Source organism: Gorilla gorilla, chromosome 9, assembly GCF_029281585.2.
Source record: "Gorilla gorilla gorilla isolate KB3781 chromosome 9, NHGRI_mGorGor1-v2.1_pri, whole genome shotgun sequence".
In the NCBI taxonomy this organism is placed as follows: Eukaryota; Metazoa; Chordata; class Mammalia; order Primates; family Hominidae; genus Gorilla; species Gorilla gorilla.
Window position 1 is genome coordinate 41577012 of NC_073233.2, and position 25061 is coordinate 41602072.

General features: G+C 40.9%; 1 protein-coding gene across 11 annotated transcripts in view; it reads left to right on the forward strand.

Annotated features, from left to right (window-relative positions):
- CD44 (CD44 molecule (IN blood group)) overlaps positions 1–24722 on the forward strand; it is a 93664-nt gene extending 68942 nt beyond the window's left edge. For 8 of the 11 annotated variants that reach the window (XM_055355522.2, XM_055355524.2, XM_063711067.1 and 5 more), the window contains 7 exons: positions 435–536; positions 2296–2385; positions 3577–3780; positions 7170–7232; positions 11671–11742; positions 13994–14072; positions 21448–24722. In XM_055355522.2, coding sequence (XP_055211497.2) covers positions 435–536; positions 2296–2385; positions 3577–3780; positions 7170–7232; positions 11671–11742; positions 13994–14072; positions 21448–21652 — 815 coding nt within the window. In that variant the 3' untranslated portion in view covers positions 21653–24722. The remainder of the gene's footprint in view (positions 1–434; positions 537–2295; positions 2386–3576; positions 3781–7169; positions 7233–11670; positions 11743–13993; positions 14073–21447) is intronic. The other 3 variants (XM_055355532.2, XM_019036408.4, XM_019036411.4) reach the window with 3 other exon arrangements.
- Positions 24723–25061: the final 339 nt, after the last annotated feature.

The following is a 25061-nucleotide window of genomic DNA, read 5'->3' on the forward strand; positions in this document are numbered from 1 at the left end:
GGGGGGGAAGAGGGCTATTTTTAAAAGTCCCTTTGGTTGGTAAGGGGGAGGGGATAAAATGGTGCCTAAGCCAGCACACTTTGTCTTTTCTCCATGTGTCAGATTGCATGTTTCTATAAAAAAGGCAATGTTTCTGTCTCTCTGCAAGATTTGGGTGTTCCATCATGCACTCATGTAGAGTCCTTCCAGACTCAGCAAAAACAAACACACATCATAGCTTTCATATAACTCGGCCCTTCAAGGAAAGCCAGTTACTTGTTGTGGTGCTCTTTGATGAAACAATAATCTACCTCAGTTCAGGAGATGTAGTCAGTATGTGCTTTCTTTCCTCTTGGCCAGATGTGAATATTTAAAAAAATCAGCTGTAGACCATAAGCCACTTTCAGGTAGTGGTTTGGGAAATCAAGCAATAACACTAATATTAATTCCTTCAGATATGGACTCCAGTCATAGTACAACACTTCAGCCTACTGCAAATCCAAACACAGGTTTGGTGGAAGATTTGGACAGGACAGGACCTCTTTCAATGACAACGCGTAAGAATAACGATGCTCAGCCACTTTATCGACTTGTATTCCTGCTTCATCTCTTACTCCCTATTGGCCAAGATGCAGAGCTTTGGTGGTGGAATGGTGCTATGTGGCTTACTTCAGCCCAGAGTGTGAAACTGTCTTCATTGTCTGTATTTCTTGTGGAGGTCTCTCAACCTGATTTTCCCTTCATTTCTTTGTGCCTTTCAGATTCAATGACTTTGTGTTTTAAGAAAAAGTAGACTCTATTCAACTCCATTTTCATTCTCTAAGTAGTTATGTCAGTGAAACACATGCCCACTTCCAGGATAGTGATTTCTCTATGTTTTAACTGACCATTTTCTTTCAATGTCCATCTTTCCTCCAGCCAGTGCAGAAGAGGGGTAGGATTGCTTGCATGGTTGTAAAAAGACATTTTTGGGGCCAGATAATCCTAGAGATAACATCAGTTCTCAGAGGAGAGGCAAGGCATGTTATTGACAATCAACAAAGGTGGCGGGATCCCTGGAACAACAACAACAACAAAACATTGCTAGTATCTCTTTCTATCAATAAGAAATATTCAATTTCTAGTAGCCTTAATTTCTACTCTATGTGCAGGGATGTCCTAGAGATCAGCCTAAAGTCATTCATAATTTCTTTGAAGAATACAAAAGAAATCTAGAATTAAGAAGGTCCCATTTTACTGCTTGCCCCACATAATGGGCAGAGTCCTTCATATGAGCCCTCTAGGCAAAGGAAAAAAATCAGCAAGCATGCATTGATGGTCAGCAATGTAAATAGCACAGCGTTAAGCATCAAAGGAGATGCAAATAAGCCTATGAATGGCCCTTGCCAAAGAAGGACTTACATTTCCATTTTATGTCACTGTTGGCTTTTGTTCTGACATTGGGTTTGGGATTTGGTGACTGTCTTTCTCCTGGTTGTAATATTTATTTGGTGGTGGGCATGGCTTATGGGTGTGCTTTATGAAGTTTTTGCACCTGCAACTCAGAGGTCAGTACCTTTCTTAAAAGAACACAAAAGAAATAAACTTGAAACAGTCCAAGTGATTTTAGATATGGGCAATGGGTCAACCTCCAATTGATATATGTCACTGAGGGCCCTGTGTTTGCCCAGGCAAGTGTTTCCTTGGTGCAGTGATGAAAATCCCAATGCACAGGTGAAATTAAAAAATAACTTAATAATGGAGTAAAATGGTAACTTTAACTTAATGACTTTTACAAGGTAGCTAAGTATTTCCTTGTATAAATTTGATCTGTGTTACTTGAGTAGGCTATTCTAGATAGGCTTCTTTTTCTTTTGTGGTTACAACTAGACTACAGGCTATCATAGTGTTCATTTTCCCTGCAGTCACATTTCTTGACACACAGTTATGTGCTTTTGATTACTGATAGGAGCATTGGGATTCAAATATTCTTTTTTCCATGTCTCTGTGTTCTCTGGTTTTCTGGAGTGACTGGGAGCAATGCTGCAATTGCGCCTGGACAATCCAGGATAGGCAAAGTTTTGGCTCAGTCTTCACCTTGCCACTTTACCTTTGATGATTATACTGAGAAGTAAAGGGTCTTCAGAACCAAATAGGGGCAAAACAGAATTCTTCTATATATTTCTATCAATCAGAGGAGAATGGTGTGCACAAACGTTGGTCTTCCTATGCACCTATCCATCTGACTGTACTCTAGCTAGATCTTCCTTGCTAGCAGATAACAGGATTTGTACCGTAGCTTCAAATTAACACTGGATTCATTCCTCATTGAAACAGAGCAGAGTAATTCTCAGAGCTTCTCTACATCACATGAAGGCTTGGAAGAAGATAAAGACCATCCAACAACTTCTACTCTGACATCAAGCAGTAAGGATTATAAAACCTAGTTGGCTTCAGCTATTGATAAGAATCAATCAATTATGGGTACTTTTGCAGTGTCTTTGGTGGAGGTGCATCCATTAGCTGCTGTTACACTGTTACTTTTAATCAAAAGGTGCATCTGGTGGTGGTTCTCTGATTTTTCTGTTTTATATACCTCTTCGTACATTAAGTGCAAACTACATTTCTTCATCTTAAAAGTTGGGTTTCTTTCACTCTAGAGTTAGTGATTTGTTTTAACAGTAATGGATTGCTTATATATGATTTATTTTATTTATTTATTTTTGTTAACTTGAGATCTTTCTAACTTTTTTATGTGGGCATTTAGATTTAGTGCTATAAATTTCCCTCTTACTACTGCCTTAGCTGTGTCCCAGAGATTCTGATATGTTGTATCTTTGTTCTTATTAGTTTCAAAGAACTTCTTGATTTCTGCATTAATTTCATTATTTACCCAAAAGTCATTCAGGAGCAGGTTATTCAATTTCCATGTAATTGTATGGTTTTGAGTGAGTTTCTTAGTCTTGATTTCAAATTTGATTGCGCTGTGGTCCAATAGACTGTTTGCTATGATTTCAGTTCTTTTGCAGTGTGATTTATAATTGGCGTAAATGTCTGATTATATCACTTTATATTCCTCACAATAATATCGTTTTGCCTTTTGTCCTCTGGACCTCCATGGTGCTGATGACTAAAAAGCAGTCCCTTCTGGAAAAGAAAAGAATAATTAAATTAGTAGCTTCAGGCCTTTGAAACCATGCATTTGCTATTTTAATTGCAGGCAGCAAAATTTTATCTTTCAATCCAATGGTATGTTTCCTCCACTACATAAAAGATGAATCCAATTGAGAAAAAACTCAAGATTATCTAGTACCTCAGCTGACTTCAAGATCACAGTTGTAGTGACATAGCCTTACCTAATAACCCAAGCAGATGTTGCAACAAATGCCAATTCTGGGTATTAAGATCACCAAAATCTCTTCTGTTGAGTGATGTCCAAGTAGTGTCTATTGCAAAATATTTATTCTGTTCAATAGTATGACAAACTTCACTCTATTTCTCCCTATTTATGGATAACATGTGGAAAGCTTTTGCAGCAATTGTGTGTTCTGGAGACAAGCACATGGTGGGTGGTGATCTTACAAATACGGGTTCATCACTGATTCCACCTCCACACAGATAGGAATGATGTCACAGGTGGAAGAAGAGACCCAAATCATTCTGAAGGCTCAACTACTTTACTGGAAGGTTATACCTCTCATTACCCACACACGAAGGAAAGCAGGACCTTCATCCCAGTGACCTCAGCTAAGACTGGGTCCTTTGGAGTTACTGCAGTTACTGTTGGAGATTCCAACTCTAATGTCAATCATTCCTTATCAGGTAATTTGGCATTTATTATCTAGTTTGCTTTCTCTATATAGAGAAACAATATATAGTTTCATATTACAGAGGAAATTTTCTGTGTAGTCTGGGATTGGACTAGTTTGTGATATGGAAATATCTTTCATTATTGGTTATCAATTCTAGTGCAAATAAACTTGGGTATATTTTAGATAAAAGAATGCTTCCTTTTGCCAGTGTTTTTTCCATTTGTCTGTGTTTGCACGTGTGTGTGTGTGTTGTGTGTACAAGTTGGCTGTTACGATGGAATTGCTTTCTTTGTCTTATCTTGTGATATTTGAAGTTGAACCACATGAAACTGATATTTTTGCAGGTCAAAATAGTCGAATTTTAGCAATTCCGTTTAATTCGACTAATATACTCTACTTATTTTGTAAGGTTTTATCCTACAGGTGAATAATTTCTATATACTAGTATCTTTGCTCTGAAATTATTATCTTGTTTTGGTAATAGATTGATCAGTTTTACTTTTGGTGATGGATAAACCTCTTCTAGTTCTGATGCACACTTAAAATGTTAATGATTTAATCTAGTATTAATGAATAGGGACCACTTCTCTTATTGTAATAGTGAAGAGAGGACTGAAGATAATTTATTCAATGAAGTTTGACACGGACCTGGAATAAGTCTTTTTTTTTCTCAAATAAGTAGTCATCTCTGCTTCTGCTTTTCTTTGCTTCTCCATTGGTATTAAGAAATTAACAGTGAAGAAAGGGGAAATGGAAAACGCCCACTGTAGTGAAGAAATAAAAAACAGATTCTGTCTTCCTAGTACTAGTTTTTCAATTGCTTTTTAACACAATCACTAGGCATATTCAAGATTAGAGACTTTAGATACATAATTTTGGAGCAGAGATCTTCTCTCCTCCCCCCAAAAAAGAAAAAGAAGAATTCATATGTGTGCATATATATATAATTTTTTTTTTTGAGACGGAGTTTCACTCTTGTTGCCCAGGCTGGAGTCCAATGGTGCGATCTTGGCTCACCTCAACCTCCGCCTCCTAAGTTCAAGCAATTCTCCTGCCTCAGCCTCCATGAGAATCCAATATGTAAAACAGATGACGGTTGTGATGCAGGGACAGAAAATTCAGAATGCCACATTCTTGGCCTCATTTCTCTGGGTGGCCTACCCAAGAGCTTCAAGAAAAACAGTTTAAGAAAATGCTAACTTCAGCAATATTGGCAAGACAAAGCCCCTTACACTCCTTAGTTCTTTATTCAGCATTGTTCTGCTCTCATTTATTAAAAATTCCAAGTACCATTGTCAGTATTCTTCAGAAAATCTTATAGTGCTATCTCATTTCTCTTGGCAAAAGAAAGCCTGTTGTGCAACCCAATAAATTTAATTTTTTTTTTTTTTAAAGAGTCTTGCCCTGCTACCCACACTGTAGTACAGTGGTGCGATCTCGGCTCACTGCAACCTCTGCCTCCCGGGTTCAAGCAATTCTCTTGCCTCAGCCTCCTGAGTAGCTGGGATTACAGATGTGTGCCACCACTCCCGGCTAATTTTTTTATTTTTAGTAGAAATGGGGTTTCACCATGTTGGCCAGGCTGGTCTCGAACTCCTGACCTCAAGTGATCCACCAGCCTCAGCCTCCCAAAGGGCTGGGATTACAGATGTGAGCCACCACGCCCAGCCATGAATTTAAATTTTAAATGGCAATTTTAATAGTCACAGTACCCTAGAATGCTTATAGCCTAATGTTAGTAAATCAAATGCTTTTTACAAGACTGATATTCACAGACACTGATTCTTTCTGATTTCCACAGTGGTACGGACAGATTTTCCATAATTCTCCATGGATTAGACAATTAAGTCACCCAATTCTCATCCTTGGTTTTCTTCAGAAACACTCACCCACATAAATCTCATTTATGTCTATACATTTTTCTCAGTCTTTACGCTTAATGTTAAGAACTAAAGCATTTGTTGAAGCAAGCGGATCACTTGAGGTCAGGAGTCTGAGACCAGCCTGGCCAACATGGTGAAACCCCGTCTCTACTAAAAAAACAAAAAATTAGCCAGGCATGGTGGCAGGTGCCTGTAGTCTCACCTACTCAGGAGACTAAGGCATGAGAATCACTTGAACCCAGGAATTGAAGGTTGCAGTGAGCCGAGATCGTGCCACTGCACTCCAGCCTGGGCGACAGAACGAGGCTCCGTCCCCCAAAAAAGAACTAAAGCATTTAGAATCATAGTGGCAGTGGTGGTGGTGGTGGTGGTGATGGTGATGGTGATAATGATGGTGATGGGATGGTGACGGTCATGGTGATTTTGGTAGTGGGAGTATTGGTGTGGCATTTCAGCAAATGTTGTTTTCATTTGTTTTAACCATCAGCCAAGGAACAAAGCAATCTGTCTCTTCAATATAATTACACAGGTGACTAAGTGTCACCCACTTCCACCTTCTCTAATCAAGGAAATGGTGATGATCAGGTTCCTATAGATTCCTTATAAGGTGCCTTCATAATGGATAACTGTAGCCATTTTATGTAAGCATTGTCCTGTGATTAAAAAAAAAAAAAGATTCCAGTATGCTTTTGAAAAATGTGGGTGGGGGAGAGAGTTTTAATATGCTGCATTCAAGATTTGACCTATGGATTTAGATTCTAGCAATTCATGAGGTTGTCTTAATCTAAAGCTTTCTGGTGATAGACGTTTGAGAAGCTAGGATTATATTAACTAGTCATGTTGAAACTACAGATTTAACTTTAAAAAAATTATTTTAAACTTACTGTAATACCCATATTCCAATACACATTATTAATGTTAGCTATCATCTCACCATTTCCTTTTTTACTTATTTTCAATTTTTTTTGAAAATAAGTAGTTAACCTTTCTCTTTGAATCTTTACATCATTCAATCCCAAGATTCCTTATTGCATACTAATTTCCTGCTGCCAAGAAATCTCTGTTTCATGCCCTAAGCCAGAGTATGCCCATTTGCAGTGATTATGTTTCTCATAATCCAATTCATATTGTCCTTATTTAAAATGTACAATGTCTAGTCTCAACCTCATACCTGCAAAGATATCACAATATTTTTGTTAGCATGTTCCTTACCACAGTTCTTGGATTTCTACCAAAACAAAGTTTCTACAAAACTTCCTGTGGTCATCCTTCTTAGCCTTTGCTGCCCCAGTTTCCTTAATTCTGATTAAAGCTCTAGCTCATTTATCAGTGGATTAAGCAATGAACGGTAATTAACATTGTGGACCCATTCAAGGCTGTTTTGCCATCATTTTTTGGAATACCTTAAAAAGACTAAACTCTGTGATAGGCTGTATAAGAATGCAAATGTAAGGAAATGCAGACGGGAGTGTAAGTGAAAACATGCAGTACTGACCTTCCTGATTGCTCATTACAGGAGACCAAGACACATTCCACCCCAGTGGGGGGTCCCATACCACTCATGGATCTGAATCAGATGGTGAGTTCAAAACTGCTTTAGTCATTTACTGTTATAATCATTGAGCCTAATGATGACTACCAACGAAGTATGAGTCAGTGTCTCCAGAGAAGTGGTTCTCACACCTTCTTAGCATACATCGCAATTGCAGGGAGGGCTTATTAAACCACAATGCTGGACCCCACCCTTAAGGTTCCTGACTCAGTAGGTCTGGGGTGGAGCCCAAGCATTTGCATTTCTAATCAGTTCCCTGGTGATACTGACACTGCTGGGACAGGGATTGCACTTTGAGAACTACTGCTCTGGAGGAAAGCCTTGCATCTGAAAGCCTCAGGAAGAGTTCAAGCAGTGTCCCAATTTAACATTGCACTACACCAGAGTGATTAAGAGCTTGAACTTTGTGGCAAAAATGGCCTGAGTTCGATTCCAGCCCTCTGCATATTAACTGAGCAAGATGCTTTAAAGAGTCTGAGACAACATTTCTCAACTAATAAACTTGGAATAATAACAATTGTCACAGGACATTGTTTCAAAGACTAAATGATAGAATACATGTAAAGCATTTAGCATAATCCTGGCACATGATATCATCACTGGTATTTGTTGGGAATTTACTGTGTGCCAGCAGCATCTTTCTAAACACTTTGCATGTATTAGGTTGGGCCAAATGGAACTGCCATTATTGTAGGTCAAGAACAGGTCAATATCGGCCAGGCACGGTGGCTCACACCTGTAATCCCAGCACTTTAGGAGGCCGAGGCAGGTGGATCACGAGGTCAGGAGTTCGAGACCAGCCTGACCAACCCTGTCTCTACTAAAAATACAAAAATTAGCCGGGCGTGGTCCTGCGCACCTGTAATCCCAGCTACTCAGGAGGCTGAGGCAGGAGAATTGCTCAGACCTGGCAGGCAGAGTTTGCAGTGAGCCAAGATTGCACCACTGCACTCCAGCCTGGGTGACAGAGCAAGACCCTGTCTCAAAAAAAAACAAAAAACAAAAAACAAAAAAAACAGGTTGATATCAGCAAATTCATAGAGTTTATCTAGTATGAACTCATTCAGTCATCCTATAAACTCTGTGACATAGGTAAGTACTATTATTATCCCCATGTTACAGATGAGGAAACTAAGGCTCAGAGAAGGTAAGTAACTTGGCAGAATTGACAGGACCAGAGAGTGATGGAGCCACCTTTCAAGCCTGGAGGGTCTTGTATTACTTCTCATAGCACAGTCTGGAGAAGGCATTCCATAATGACCATAATTACTCCCAGGCATGAATTCTTAAATAGACTCCTGTTTGTTGTGATTCAGATCACACCCCTACAAACCTTACCCCAGACTGCAAAAGTCTGACATGAGGTAGGTTTACTAATTACTTCTACTGCTGGGCTACTGGGAGGTTCTGCCAGTGCTGCCTTACTGTGGTCTCCCTGAACATCATAAATCCAGGTGACCCCATGTAAATGATTTAAGCCATATCAATTATTGTCTCCCCTTTTTATGCCCAAGTTTGAGTGAGGCTCACCATCAGGTTTAAATGTTTACACATTGAAAACAAATATGAAGATGGATATTTACATGGTGGCTTCCACAATAACTCTCTATGGAGGAGCACTAGGAGGTAGGGATTCATTAGAAATGCTTCTGAAATAGAGACAGAAGTCACAGGTTCACTGGGGACCTTAGGCAGGGCACTTAACCTTTCCCAGACTCAGTTTCCTTGTTAGTAAAAAGGAGATCAAATCATCTGCCTCAGTTGCTTCCTAGAGTTATTGTGAGGAAGACAGGGTACCAGAAGTGTGAAAGTACTCTGAAAAAGTAGGGAGTTATTATTAAGGGGCATGATCTCTAAAACCAAGAGACCCCAGCCACTCTCTAAGTGTGATTCTTTAACCATCAGAGTGGACATCACCTAGGAACTTGTTGGAAATGCAGAATCCTTGGCCAACCCAGACCTACTGAATCAGGATCTGCATTTTAACTATACTCTCCCACCCAGGTGGTTTATATGCACATTAAAGTTTGGAAGCTTAGACTGTGCTAGACTGCTTTTCTCACCATTGAAGCCAATTGAACAATCTCTGTGCATATGTCTCAGATTACATGTCATCTCCCAACAGGAATATCAAGTGCTCCTCTTTGTGGAACTTGCTATTGTGGCCAGTCCTACCCTGGCTGGATTTGTAGACATCTAGGGCACAAGGCAAGACCTGCTGTCTCACATCCATCCTCTGTGGCTTTTGCTTGAAGTGAGAATCAAGCAGACAGGAGCCAGTCTCTTTTGTTTGGCTTCTGAGCAGGTGTCTATTGTTCAAACAGGAGATTTCATCTTGTTGCATGCACACCCAGATCTTTTTCTTGCTGGGAGCACTTCTTCTTTTTTTTATTATTTTTTTAAAATCAAAATAAAGAGATTATGATCCGTTAATGGCCTCTTTTTAAATATCAAAGGCTTCTATGAGTCAGAAAAAGAAAAAAAAAAGAACAGTGAGAGTGACTGTACCTCCTGGGGAGTTTTCATGGCCAAAGATCTTCAGTTTAGGTGGCCAATGTCCCATGACTTGGGCAGGTGAAAACCTGCCAACCACCAAGGACACTGGAAGGCATGTAGGGAAAGGGCCTTGGACTGTTTTGGAGATTTGTAAAGTCAAAGGCCACTGTCAACATAGGATAGGGGATGTTGAAACACCCAGATGTCTGGTAGGAACTTGTTTTGCTCCCTTTTAAGTTTTAACAAAAGCATCAAGTTGCATAAACAAGAGCCATCCTGTCCCCATATAACTATTGTAATCAAGATTTCAGTGTGCACAGCCTAAAGTTTGGCTCCATGAGGAAAGCTCTCATTTAAGACCCCACCATTTTCATCCATTGATCAGCCTTCAGGATTCTACAGTGGGCTTCCATTTGGTAGGAAACAAAAAAGTTCATTTTGGTGGAACACTTTCAAATTTTGTTTTGAAGCAATGGAGGAAGAATATTTTAAAATTCATGAAGCTTTCATTTTGATGAGGCTCTTCACAAGATGTCTTAGAAGTTTCTTTTTTAAAAAAATTGTTTATTTATTTATTATTTTTATTTTTAACAGGGACAGGATCTCCCTATGTTTCCCAGGCTGGTCTCAAAGTCCTGGGCTCAAGAGATCCTCCTGTCTCAGCCTCCCAAAGTGCTGGGATTACAGGTGTGAGCCACCATGCCCGGCTTCTTAGAAGTTTCTTTTAGAAACATTGTGTCTCCCTCATTTCGATAGGCCTCCAGTTCTGACTTGAGGATTGTCTGTCTTGCGATACTTCCTCCCAGTTTAAGGCATTTTGTTCATCTCCTTATTTTGCTTTTTAGCAGTAGAAAATGTTGATTCTTCTAACAAGGTGTGTTTCAGTAATATATTAGCAGGGACTCTAATAGGGTGATTTTTCGTAGTCAGAAAGGGCCACTGCCGCTAAACTCCTTATTTATTTATTTATTTATTTATTTATTTATTTATTTATTTATTTTGAGGTGGAGTCTTGCTCTGTTGCCAAGCTGGAATGCAGTGGCACAATCTCAGCTCACTGCAACCTCTGCTTCCTGGGTTCAAGCAATTCTCCTGCCTCAGCCTCCCGAGTAGCTGGGACTACAGGCACATGCCACCATGCCTGGAAAATTTTTGTATTTTTAGTAGAGATGGGGTTTCACCATGTTGACCAGGTTGATCTCAATCTCTTGACCTTGTGATCCGCCTGCTTCGGCCTCCCAAAGTACTGGGATTACAGGCGTGAGCAAACTCCTTATTTTATAGGGTTTATGTTGGCTCCTATGATGCTATTGGATGAGATTTCCAGGTTCCCTTTGGGCTTTCTGGAGCATGTGAGTCCCCTGGGGGTCTTGTTAAAATGAAGATTCTGATTTGGTAGCTTTGAGATGAGGCGTAAGATTCTGCATGTCTAGCGATCTCCCCAGGTATGCCTGTCCTGATGGTCTGAGAGCCACACTTTCAGTAGCAAGGTCCTAAATTAAAAATAGAAAATAACAACCACACACAACTACCAATACCGTGTACTTCTTCAAATCTCTGCAAAATTATGATGAACGGCATTCTGTTATCCCCATCTTACGAGTGTGAAAAGGGAGACTTGGAGAAGGTAGATTGACCCAGCACACATGGCTAGTTAGCAAGGGACAGCGGTGAGACTTAAATCCAGGGTTGTCCAGCTCTAGACTCCAAAGTCCTGAACACTGTGCAACACTGCTGCTGAGAATTCTCATGTTCCTTGATACAAAATAACATTACTAAGCCTTAGCCTTAATCAAACGAGGCGTGGGGGATATCTTTTGTGTAATGCTTTATAAACATCTGCAGCTTGAATCCATAAATGGCTTCTCAGTGATTCAGAATGTGGAGAGCTGCCCTTTATGCAGCTCCACAAGGAACTCATGGTTACACATTTCAAACTTTGGTTGAGAGATGTTGTTTTTCCCCTTAGGACACTCACATGGGAGTCAAGAAGGTGGAGCAAACACAACCTCTGGTCCTATAAGGACACCCCAAATTCCAGGTGAGTTTCAAGCTTTGAGGCAGAAAAACACGCTGAAAGCAGCTTTCTCAGAATGTCCCAGCAAGGAAGAAGAGACCCATTTGAAAGCACATTCTCCACAATGCCCAAAATATGAATCCAATTGCTCCTCTTTACAAGTTAAAGGATGAGTGAGAGTACTACAGCCTCTTGGTAGGAAAAGATGGAATAGTCTTTTCTTCCTGGGTTCTGCAAACTAGCTGAGCTCATACTCAGATCTGTCCCTGGCCTGTCCCAGAGAAGTGCCATGTTAGTTACTAAATCTTCCTTCCTAAATGAATGATCACCAAGAGGACCCCATGTCATACCTAGGTCCTTTCTATCCCAATCCAATTTCCACTTATTTCTGGGGTCCAAGGTGAAGCATGTAATTTTCCTTTTACGATTACAGACAGGGAGGAGCTACAAGAGGCATTTATGTTAGATGGAGTGAAAACTTTCTTTTGGTTCCCCAACTAATTTTTTTTGGTCGAGGGACCGCCTGCTGATGTGGACAGAATAAACTTTTCAGAAAGCACGACATGTGCAGTGAGGAGGCTGGGACACCTGGTTCTCCTGAGCATCAAGACAAGGCATTTGTTGCAAATTCTTTATTTGACTTGGAATCAAAATTGATTTGTCATAGAGAATTACTAAAGGGAAGGGTTCTCCTAAGGTTGTAAATTACCCTTTTAATTCTCTCCTCTTCAGAGGTCTCCAGACTGAGCCTCTCTTGGGGAAAGAGAAGAATGTGGCATGCACCATTCTTCTTTGCCCCAGCTTGCCTAAGCACACCTGAAGACAGACCAGATAGAGACAGGGGTGGGCTGTCCTGAGGGAGAGCACAGGGGAAGCCTTAGCTGTCATCAGGCAGCAAGATTCTTCCCAGCTCGTGACAGTGCAGGTGGGATATCTCAGGGCTGGAAACCAGGGCCACAGTGGGCAGGAGGAGAAAGGAAGAACAGAAATGGGGCCCCCCTGTCAGTCTCCCCCAACTTCTGACTCTACCTCCCTCTCCAAATTCATCTAAACCAGGAAAAGGTGAGGCAAAGGTAGTGCTGAGCAGGAAATCAGAGATAAACCAAAATTTCCAAGAAGGAAACAGATAATGAGACTTTCCATGTCTCTTCTTTCTCAAGCCCTGGTTCATTGCACACATATACAACCCACTTTGCAACTGAATTTAGTGGAGTTGTCAAGTCATATTTTAGTGCTACAAGAGCCTGATTTCAAAATGTGTAGAATATTAATCCACAAGTGATATGTAATTATTGAAAACATTTGAAAAAATACAACTAAATAAAATAATGGAAATATAAATCAATTATTATTAATCTCACCATCCAGAAATACCATGGTTACCATTTTAATATACGCCTTTTTTTTGAGATGGAGTTTCGCTTTGTTGCCCAGGCTGGAGTGCAGTGGCGCGATCTCGGCCCACTGCAACCTCTGCTTCCTGAGTTCAAGCGATTCTCCTGCCTCAGCCTCCTGAGTAGCTGAGATTACAGCATGCCACCATGCCCAGCTAATTTTTGTAGTTTTAGAGATGGGGTTTCACCATGTTGGTCAGGCTGGTCTCAAACTCCTGACCTCGTGATTCACCCACCTCAGCCTCCCAAAGTGCTGGGATTTCAGGCGTGAGCCACCACACCCGGCCTTTCCTGTCATTTTAAAATGTAAAATATATACCAAAATGTGATTACACCTTACATGGTGTTTAGCAAACATTGCCTACTGGTTAACCATGGCTTCCATGTCATTGAATATTTCCTCCTCATATTGTAGTGCATAATGCAATAGATGTACCCTAATTTATTTAACCAATCCTTTATTGCCTCCATTTTTGTTTTTTAATACAATGTAAGGTGGATAGGTGGATGCTCTTATACAGGAAAAAATGTTCCTTTCAAAAGAAGCCTACATTTCCTTTTATATGTTTAATAATATTGTACCAAAGGCATCTACAAGATTCAACAAGTCATCCTGTCCTTTTTTAGAAACATAGTCCTCCTGAAGGGACTTGAAAATCCTGAATGATGATAAAAGATTAAAGCAAGAAGGCTGTTGGACAAATACTTACAGCAAATTGCTCTTCCAGAATTACCTGCCTGTTGGCTGGACCTATTGGCCAGACCCCCCTGCAGCGCTGACTGTGGTGCTTGTTTCAACTAGGTCAATTATAAAGTGCATTTTTGTTTTTACAAAGTGTGTCTCTGAAGCTTACGCATGTCATTTAATTTACTCACACCAGAATGGCTGATCATCTTGGCATCCCTCTTGGCCTTGGCTTTGATTCTTGCAGTTTGCATTGCAGTCAACAGTCGAAGAAGGTAAGGGGCTGTCCTGGGGGCTTTCAACTTGGAAAGGGCATCATTTAAACTTGGGCTTTATATCCTTGCTGCTCAGAGCGTAGTCCCTGGAACCAGCAGCCTGGGTACCCTGGGAGTTTGTTGGAAATGCACAATCTCAGACCCAACCCTAGACCTCCTATGGCAGAGTCTGCATCCTAACAAGTTTCCAGGGATTCATGTGCATGGTGCAGCTTAAGACATCTTTCTCTGCCCCGGTTTTTAGAGACAGAAGACACCTGTGATTGTTTGGCTCATCACTTTTAGGTAGTGGTTGAATCCTTTGTGATTTTACATGTTTTTAAGGGTTAAACCTCATGCAGACTCTCTGATGAAAGTTATGAAGTATCTCACCAGGAAGGCACACAAAAGTATATACTCATTCATTGATTTGTTAAATATTTATTAAATACATTCACAATGCACAAATATCGTATAAAGATTCAGTGATTCATTATCCCCTGTAGCCTCTCTGAGGCCCAGGGAACCTTTAAGAACTTTTACCAGAAGGAAGTATTGGCCTTGTGCTTTTGTTTGTCGTTTGTTTTTTTATTGGCCTTGTGCTTTTGTTTGTTGTTTGGTTTTTGTAATGATATCATTTTCTATTTTCTGGGAACTGTAGTTGAAGAGATTCAGGTTATAGCACAAGAAGAGCACTGTTTCATCGTCTTCTTGCTGTTAGGAGGTCTATGAAGCAGAGAAGAACTTTCCTTTGGAAAACAACTAAATGAAGACAGTCACCTCCCTAGAACTGACACATGGGCTGTTATTATATTCTTGAAGGCCATTCTCTCCCTACCTGAACCAAGACCTATAGGTTTACATGTTATTTACATTTTATATATACTATATATATATATATACACACACACACACATTATATATACACAATAGTAATTCTAGCAACAGAGGAAATGACCTTTAACAGGGGTATAAATCTAAATTTATAAAAGTATAAATCTAAATTTCTTACCCAAGACACTTTAAAGATACATTATTTTTCTCCAGGACGTAATTCATAGGAATATTAAGCCTTTTGTAAATGTCCCTTTAGATGGTTTCTCATAAGGTAAAAGAAACTTATTTCCAAGCAGGGCCACCTTTATTGTGTCCCCAGATCACCTCACAGGGCAGAAAAATGCCCCTCAGTCTGGGAGAAGATCTAGAGAGAATTATGGACTCCTTACTGGTTTTTGGAAAGCAACCAACAGCTAATTCCAACACCATGGGCAGTCCATACAATCTCTAATTATCTGAGAAAATCAAATGATGCTGTTACAATAATTACGCTGGTACAAGTTAATAAAAGTGCCATGTTACAGTCAAATAGCTATGTTGCTATCTATACCATTGAGGGCATAGTTTTAAAAAGTAGTTATGCTACCTGATTGTATAAGGAACAAAACTGAGAGAAAAAATCTAAAAGGCCGCCTATGATTGAATGGAAAGATTTTTTTTAGTTGAATTTAAATAATGTGACTTGGGGGAGCCTTTACAAAGAGTCTTTATACTTCCCTTCAGCTTCCTCATTTTCCCTTGGATTACTTTTGCTCAATTAAATATGAATTTCCTATTGTGTGCAATCAGCCCTTTATTGCCAAGCCCTAGAATGCACCACTTTTGCTCACATACACAGTCCATAAGCTTTGCACATGTCACCATAGAAACGCTGGCATGGATGCTGTTGACATTTAGGGAGACCTCGGAGAAGCATCTCAGCTGTCCCTAAGAGCAGCTGGAGTCCATACATTGGGGCTGGGTATCTCCTCCATCGTCTGTGTCTTGTCAGCAGCAGACAGCAGAGAAGGGGCCTCATTGCTGCCCTCTCCCTCCTCCCAAGACCAGCAGTCACCCTGGCAACCGGCAAACGGGGACACACAGGGTCCGGCACAGCGAGTATCTCACCAGGAAAGTAGCTGCTTGGACGCCATAAATTACTATGTCCTGATTTGATAGTTGAAAACAGATTTGCCACGCAGCTAAAAAGGTGGTTAACAGCTGCACAGGCTCCTTAATGGGCTCTGTGATTCTAAAGCTGTCAACCCATTTCTAATCCCCTTCAAAGGCTGAGGCTTTTCTGCTTTGAGTGTCACATTTAAGAGAAAGAGATACAGAATCCTATTTTCATCAGAGAAAGTTTGGTTGAAAATGGGGCCTCCAATAGGTGTTCATTTATTCAGCAAACATCTTTTGAGTGGCTCCTGTGACTACCAGCCCTGGCAAGGAGAAAGAGAAGGTAAAAAACAAAAAGAGTACCACCCCTTTTCTAAAAGAATCTTGAGGTTTAGTGGCAGTATTGGCCTCTTGAATTTGAATTGGCTAATATTTATTGAGAACATTCCCTGTGCCAGACACTGTTATATAAATTATGGTTAAAAGACAAAAGTGGAAAATCATTAGTCTCTGAAGTTGACATACAAGGATGGGTCATGGGCTTGCATGATGAAGTGATCTGTGAGTCACGTTGTCTTAAAGATGCTGGCTTGGGGGTTCTATTACTTCTTTAGCTTTTTCCACCCCTGCCATCATCCAAAACAGCTTTCTTTGCTGTTCCTCATGTCACCTGACTCCTTGAGTTACAGCTTTCCAAGAGAAATCATATTTTATTCCCTCTTCATGAGAGCACATAATTATTTTAGGAGTCAGTTGGGTTGATAGATACTGCGTGACACTCCAGAGAAGATTTTCCTTTAAAGAATCTATCTGGGCCAGGTGCAGTGGCTCACTCCAGGTGCAGTGGCTCACTTTGGGAGGCCGAGGCAGTGGATTACTTGAGCCTAGGAGTTCAAGACCAGCCTGGGCAACATGGCGAAACCCCATCTCTACAAAAAACACAAAAATTAGCCGGGCATAGTGGCGCATGCCTGTGGTCTCAGCTGCTCGGGAGGTTGAGGTAGAAGAATCGCTTGAGCCCCGGGAGGTGGAGGCAGCAGTGAGCCATGATAGTGCCACTACAGCCTGGGCAACAGAGTGAGACACTGTCTCAAACAAACAAGCAAACAAACAAACAAACAAAAACCTATCTTATTTGTCTGAAGAGGAGAAAAAAACATGAGAACTTTACTATGTTGCTTGTACATAAAAGCTGTTCATCAGCCTTCACTTTAATGGGAATAATCGTCTTTTCTATAAACCCCAGCAGGCAGTCACCCACACTCCAATCAGTAGGTCTTCTCTATGCATCGCCATAATTTAGAAATATTTTCCTTCTCTTATGCTACACTCTAGCTCCTGCAATCTGAGCTCACCCAACCTCGTCCTGCTGTCTAGAACAGTGCTATGCAATAGAACTTTCTGTGATGATGGAAATATTCTATATCTCCACTGTCCAATATATAACTACTAGCCACAACTGAGCACTTGAACTGTGGCTAGTTCAACTGAGGAAGTGAATTTTTAATTTCATTTCATTGTAATTAGTTTAAATTCAAATAGCCAAATGTGGCTGGTGGCTACTATATTGGATGGCACAGCTCTAAAACAGTGCAAAATAAATCCTTAAATATCGTTAAGGATTGTCAGGTAGAAGAGTCATGAGATCAGTTGCCAAGTTACCCACCTAAATCTTTTGAGATAAATTCTGCCATGCCATAAAAGTATGTTACCTGGCTTCTAAACCCCAGCCAGCCTGCTCTCTCTTTCCTGGTGAGGTCTCAGTCTGCCTGCTTCCACACTGTGTGATTGCTGTGTGCTCAGCTCATGCCTGAGATTTAAGGGAAGAGGAGATAAAGGTAAGACACAGATCCATGAGGATCTCTGATCTTCAGAGTCAGAAAATCCAAGCTGTGGCTGGGCGCGGTGGCTCACACCTGTAATCCCAGCACTTTGGGAGGCCGAGGCAGGCAGATCACTTGAGGTCAGGAATTTGAGACCAGCGTGCCCAACATGGAGAAATCCTACCTCTACTAAAAACACAAAAATTAGCCAGGCGTGGTGGCGGGTGCCTGTAATCCCAGCTACTTGGGTGGCTGAGGCAGGAGAATTTCTTGAACCCAGGAAGCAGAGGTTGCAGTGAGCCGAGATGGTGCCATTGCACCCCAGCCTGGTTGATGAAGTGAGACTTTGTAAAAACAAAACAAAACAAAACAAAACAAACAAACAAACAAAAAAACAGAAACTCCAAGCTGTGATTCTTGCAGTGCAGTGCCATAACAAGCTGTGAAACTTTGGACAATACTTCTTGGACTTGGTGTCCTGTTTACATAATGAAGAAGCTGGGCTAGATGATCTCTGAAGCCCCTTAAGGTCTAGTGCTCCTTCTTAAATTCTTATAACTAAGAATAACTTAAAAATTAGAATTTGTCTCTTAAAAGCACTTATTAGACACCTAGAGCACTGAATATTGGAATGAGCTATTTATGAGAATCATCCTACCCTCCTGAAACTACTCAGACAGATAGAAACACATAAATCCAAAGGGAAATGCGGGCCAGCCAAAAACCAAGCACAATATTTCTGTGTTCTATAGGTCAAATGTTATCCACTGTCAAGATCAGCTTCGTTTAGATTAACAGCATTAATCCCCACCCACTCCCATGCACAGACATATTTTTTATGCTCATAAATCACTTTCCCACAATATTTCATTCCATCCCTCAACCACCCATTGGTTAGGGAAATGGGAATTACTTTAACTAGACAACTTTCCTCCAAAGAACACAGGGGCCAGGGAATTGGAAGTAACACAAGCAGTATTCTACCTTGAGCCTTTTAAATCCTCTTCATAGTAAATAATAACGAGGTAGGTGGAGGCAGCCAGGAGAAACAAGCAAAATTCATTTCATATAGCTTTTGTTATATTAACAATTATAGATAGCACTTGAAAGCTTACTGTGCTCCAGATACTGTTCTAAGTGTTATCCCAAACCTTAGTTTCCTTACCCCGCATAAGAGCAAGAATAACAATTATTTCCTTACCCCTCATAAGAGCAAGAATAATAACAATAGACTCACTTATTTAGTGATAGTCTCTGTTTCAAGGGCTTTTCACAATCCTATGATATTGCTACTCTTAATAACCTGGTATTATTGATGCAAAACTGAGGCTCAGAGAGGTTAAGTGAGTTGCCCCAGGTCACACAGCAGTAAGCTCTCAAAACCAGGCCTTCCGAGCCCCTTTTCTTCTTTCTTTTTTCCTTTTTTTTTTTTTGAGACGGAGTCTTACTGTGTCACCCAGGCTGGAGTGCGGTGGTGCGATTTCAGCTTGCTGCAACCTCCACCTCCCAGGTTCAAGCAATTCTCCTGCTTCAGTCTCCTGAGTAGTTGGGATTCAGCCACGCACCACCATGCCCCCATGACCGGCTAATTTTTGTATTTTTGGTAGAGATGGGGTTTCACCGTGTTGGCCAGCTGGTCTCGAACTCCTGACCTCAAGTGATCCTCCTGCCTCAGCCTCCCAAGTGTTGGGATTACAGGCATGAGCCATTGTGCCTGGTCTCTTTTTCTTTTTTGAAACAGGGTCTCACTCTGTCACCCAGGCTGGAATGCAGTGGCACAAACACAGCTCACTGCAGCCTTGACTTCCTGGGCTCAAGTAATTCTCCCACCTCAGCCCCCAAAGTAACTAAGACTACAGGCACATGCCACCACAGCCGGCTTATTTTTGTATTTTGAATACAGACTGGGTTTTACCATGTTGCCCAGGCTGGTCACAATCTCCTGGGCTCAAGTGATCCACCCGCCTTGGCCTCCCAAAGTGCTGGGATTACAGGCATGAACCACTGCACCTGGCCTCCAAGGCCCTTTTCTTGACCATGCATCCTGCTGGACTCCATCTGTATTCCTGGTCCCCATGAATCTGTTTCACGGTTCAAGCATCCTTCCCCCAACCCCTCATCAAGCCTTATGCTAGAGGAGACAGGATCTACCTCCCGTTGAGGACGTATAATTTTTATTTCCCCAAACAAGAGCTTAAAGTTTATGGCCTTGGCAGTCCTACAGGGAATGGTCCATGATCATGAATAATAGAGGCTTTGTCACTATTACTCCAAATATCCAGAGGCAAAGTGAACAATTCTGACTTCATACTGTTTCCAAATCTCCAGAGGGCTGGCAGCATTGACAGAGCCAGGCAGAGCCCAGGCTTTGGTCATAAAGGCCTGGATTTGAATATTGGCTCTGTCATTCTTACTCTCTGTGTGACCTCGAGCAAGTTATTAAACCTCTTTTGGCCTCAGTTTCCACTGCTGTATTATGGGAACAATAGCTGCTTTGAAAGAGTGTTGTAAGAATTACAGAAAATTACATGTAAAATGTCTGGTATTCAGGAGGTAATCTGTTTCCCTGAATCCCCATCTTGCTTGTAGTTGTGAAGCTGTGCAACTTTCCTTCCTCTAAGCATAGTCTGACTCGTATATGTGTAGCAGTGATGTGTTACAGGAAAGAGGAAGCATTGCATTAGGCTGGGTGGGGTGAAGCAATGGACAGTAACCAGGGAAAAGATCAAGGTCGTGCTCTTCCATAGCAACTTTCTTTTGCGTTTGGGTCTTAAGTAATGTTTGAGAAACCTTAAATTAACGAGAATAATTTGTCTTATGTTATTAAACTTCCTATATCAGGGTTGTATGAGTTAGCCAATGTTAGGGAAACATCACTATGGCCTTATACCTCTAGAAAAATGTTGTTTTATTCTTCTCGATACATTCAGTAATAATGCTGACAAGGCCGACAAAGTGTTGACTGGGAGAGGAAGTTATGGGACTTTCTGGAATATACAAATCAGAATGATTTACAATCATCATGGTGATGGTTTATCTAAATCTGCAGAAACTGCTAAAATGCTTAAAAGAGGCAAACATTTCCATTATGAAGTATGAGAGAAAGAGAATCAGAACTTGAGAGTCAGACAGACCAGGGTTTGAATCCTCTTTCTTACTTGCTGAGTTACTTGGGGGAAGTTACTGAATTTTCTGATCCCCAAGGTTTCTTCACTTGGAATAGAGAGAATATAATAATAACACCGGCTTCCTGGAGTCGTAGTTGCTGATTTGCAAACTTGACTGTGCAGAGAAGCCCCCGAGGGGTTGTGAACCACAGATCCTGGGCTCCAACTCTAGAGTTTTCTGATTCAGCAGGTTTGGGTTGGGGCTGAGAATTTGTATTTCTAACAGGTTCCAAGATGATGCTTTTGCTGCTGGTCCAGGGACCTCACTTTGAGGAGTGCTGGTTGTTATGAGTCTGGTTGTTAAGTTCTGGTTGTTAGTCGTTAAAGTAGAGAAAACACCTAGCACAGTGCTTGGCACACACTAAAGCCATCATAAACCATAGTGATCATCAAGGATGGTGCTCAATAAGGATGATGATCTGATGCCTGAGTCACTGCAATCTTTCTGATATGGTACATTTTTTAAATTATTAGGTGTGGGCAGAAGAAAAAGCTAGTGATCAACAGTGGCAATGGAGCTGTGGAGGACAGAAAGCCAAGTGGACTCAACGGAGAGGCCAGCAAGTCTCAGGAAATGGTGCATTTGGTGAACAAGGAGTCGTCAGAAACTCCGGACCAGTTTATGACAGCTGATGAGACAAGGAACCTGCAGAATGTGGACATGAAGATTGGGGTGTAACACCTACACCATTATCTTGGAAAGGAACAACCGTTGGAAACATAACCATTACAGGGAGCTGGGACACTTAACAGATGTAATGTGCTACTGATGGTTTCACTGCGAATCTTTTTTAGCATAAAATTTTCTACTCTTTTTGTTTTTTGTGTTTTGTTCTTTAAAGTCAGGTCCAATTTGTAAAAACAGCATTGCTTTCTGAAATTAGGGCCCAATTAATAATCAGCAAGAATTTGATCGTTCCAGTTCCCACGTGGAGGCCTTTCATCCCTCGGGTGTGCTATGGATGGCTTCTAACAAAAACTACACATATGTATTCCTGATCGCCAACCTTTCCCCCACCAGCTAAGGACATTTCCCAGGGTTAATAGGGCCTGGTCCCTGGGAGGAAATTTGAATGGGTCCATTTTGCCCTTCCATAGCCTCATCCCTGGGCATTGCTTTCCACTGAGGTTGGGGGTTGGGGTGTACTAGTTACACATCTCCTTCAACAGACCCCCTCTAGAAATTTTTCAGATGCTTCTGGGAGACACCCAAAGGGTGAAGCTATTTATCTGTAGTAAACTATTTATCTGTGTTTTCGAAATATTAAACCCTGGATCAGTCCTTTGATCAGTAAAATTTTTTAAAGTTACTTTGTCAGAGGCACAAAAGGGTTTAAACTGATTCATAATAAACATCTGTACTTCTTCGATCTTCACCTTTTGTGCTGTGATTCTTCAGTTTCTAAACCAGCACTGTCTGGGTCCCTACAATGTATCAGGAAGAGCTGAGAATGGTAAGGAGACTCTTCTAAGTCTTCATCTCAGAGACCCTGAGTTCCCACTCAGACCCACTCAGCCAAATCTCATGGAAGATCAAGGAGGGCAGCACTGTTTGTTTTTTGTTTTTTGTTTTTTTTTTTGACACTGTCCAAAGGTTTTCCATCCTGTCCTGGAATCAGAGTTGGAAGCTGAGGAGCTTCAGCCTCTTTTATGGTTTAATGGCCACCTGTTCTCTCCTGTGAAAGGCTTTGCAAAGTCACATTAAGTTTGCATGACCTGTTATCCCTGGGGCCCTATTTCATAGAGGCTGGCCCTATTAGTGATTTCCAAAAACAATATGGACGTGCCTTTTGATGTCTTACAATAAGAGAAGAAGCCAATGGAAATGAAAGAGATTGGCAAGGGGGAAGGATGATGCCATGTAGATCCTGTTTGACATTTTTATGGCTGTATTTGTAAACTTAAACACACCAGTGTCTGTTCTTGATGCAGTTGCTATTTAGGATGAGTTAAGTGCCTGGGGAGTCCCTCAAAAGGTTAAAGGGATTCCCATGATTGGAATCTTATCACCAGATAGTCAAGTTTATGACCAAACAAGAGAGTACTGGCTTTATCCTCTAACCTCGTATTTTCTCCCACTTGGCAAGTCCTTTGTGGCATTTATTCATCAGTCAGGGTGTCCGATTGGTCCTAGAACTTCCGAAGGCTGCTTGTCATAGAAGCCATTGCATCTATAAAGCAACGGCTCCTATTAAATGGTATCTCCTTTCTGAGGCTCCTACTAAAAGTCATTTGTTACCTAAACTTATGTGCTTAACAGGCAATGCTTCTCAGACCACAAAGCAGAAAGAAGAAGAAAAGCTCCCAACTAAATCAGGGCTGGGCTTAGAAAGAGTTGATCTGAAGAATATCTTTAAAGGAGAGATGTCAACTTTCTGCACTATTCCCAGCCTCTGCTCCTCCCTGTCTACCCTCTCCCCTCCCTCTCTCCCTCCACTTCACCCCACAATCTTGAAAAACTTCCTTTCTCTTCTGTGAACATCATTGGCCAGATCCATTTTCAGTGGTCTGGATTTCTTTTTATTTTCTTTTCAACTTGAAAGAAACTGGACATTAGACCACTATGTGTTGTTACTGCCACTAGTGTTCAAGTGCCCCTTGTTTTCCCAGAGATTTCATGGGTCTGCCAGAGGCCCAGACAGGCTCACTCAAGCTCTTTAATTGAAATGCAACAAGCCACTCCAGGACAAGGTTCAAAATGGTTACACCAGCCTCTACCTGTCGCCCCAGGCAGAAAGGGGTAGTGATACAAGTCTCATAGCCAGAGATGGTTTTCCACCCCTTCTAGATATTCCCAAAAAGAGGCTGAGACAGGAGGTTATTTTCAATTTTATTTTGGAATTAAATACTTTTTCCCTTTATTACTGTTGTAGTCCCTCACTTGGATATACCTCTGTTTTCACGATAGAAATAAGGGAGGTCTAGAGCTTCTATTCCTTGGCCATTGTCAATGGAGAGCTGGCCAAGTCTTTACAAACCCTTGCAACATTGCCTGAAGTTTATGGAATAAGATGTATTCTCACTCCCTTGATCTCAAGGGCGTAACTCTGGAAGCACAGTTTGACTATATGTCATTTTTACCAATGATTTTCAGGTGACCTGGGCTAAGTCATTAAACTGGGTCTTGTTTATAAAAGTAAAAGGCCAACATTTAATTATTTTGCAAAGCAACCTAAGAGCTAAAGATGTAATTTTTCTTGCAATTATAAATCTTTTATGTCTCCTGAAGACTTCCCTTAAAATTAGCTCTGAGTGAAAAATCAAAAGAGACAAAAGACATCTTCAAATCCATATTTCAAGCCTGGTAGAATTGGCTTTTCTAGCAGAACCTTTCAAAAAGTTTTATATTGAGATTCATAACAACACCAAGAATTGATTTTGTAGCCAACATTCATTCAATACTGTTATATCAGAGGAGTAGGAGAGAGGAAACATTTGACTTATCTGGAAAAGCAAAATGTACTTAAGAATAAGAATAACATGGTCCATTCACCTTTATGTTATAGGTATGTCTTTGTGTAAATCATTTGTTTTGAGTTTTCAAAGAATAGCCCATTGTTCATTCTTGTGCTGTACAATGACCACTGTTATTGTTACTTTGACTTTTCAGAGCACACCCTTCCTCTGGTTTTTGTATATTTATTGATGGATCAATAATAATGAGGAAAGCATGATATGTATATTGCTGAGTTGAAAGCACTTATTGGAAAATATTAAAAGGCTAACATTAAAAGACTAAAGGAAACAGACTCAGAAGTCTCTAATTTAAAAGAATGGGAGGCTGAGAGGGACAGAACTATGCTTATCTGGCACTGTCTGGGTAATTTAGAAGAACAAAGTCAAAGGTATCTGAGGTGGCTGAAGCCTCACACTCATTTTATTTTTTAAAAAAGCAAAAACAAAATGGGTTTCCATCAACTTGAAAGTCTTATTTTGGAGAAAATCTGGTTTTCTATGAGTGATGTGTGGTTCACATGTTTCAAACTAAGTGAGATACAGTGAAGTGTTAGTTCTTTTAAAGCCAAGAACTACTCCTGGACTTCCAGTTAAAGAGAGGAGAGTGTACATACCTTCATTCCCTCATGTAA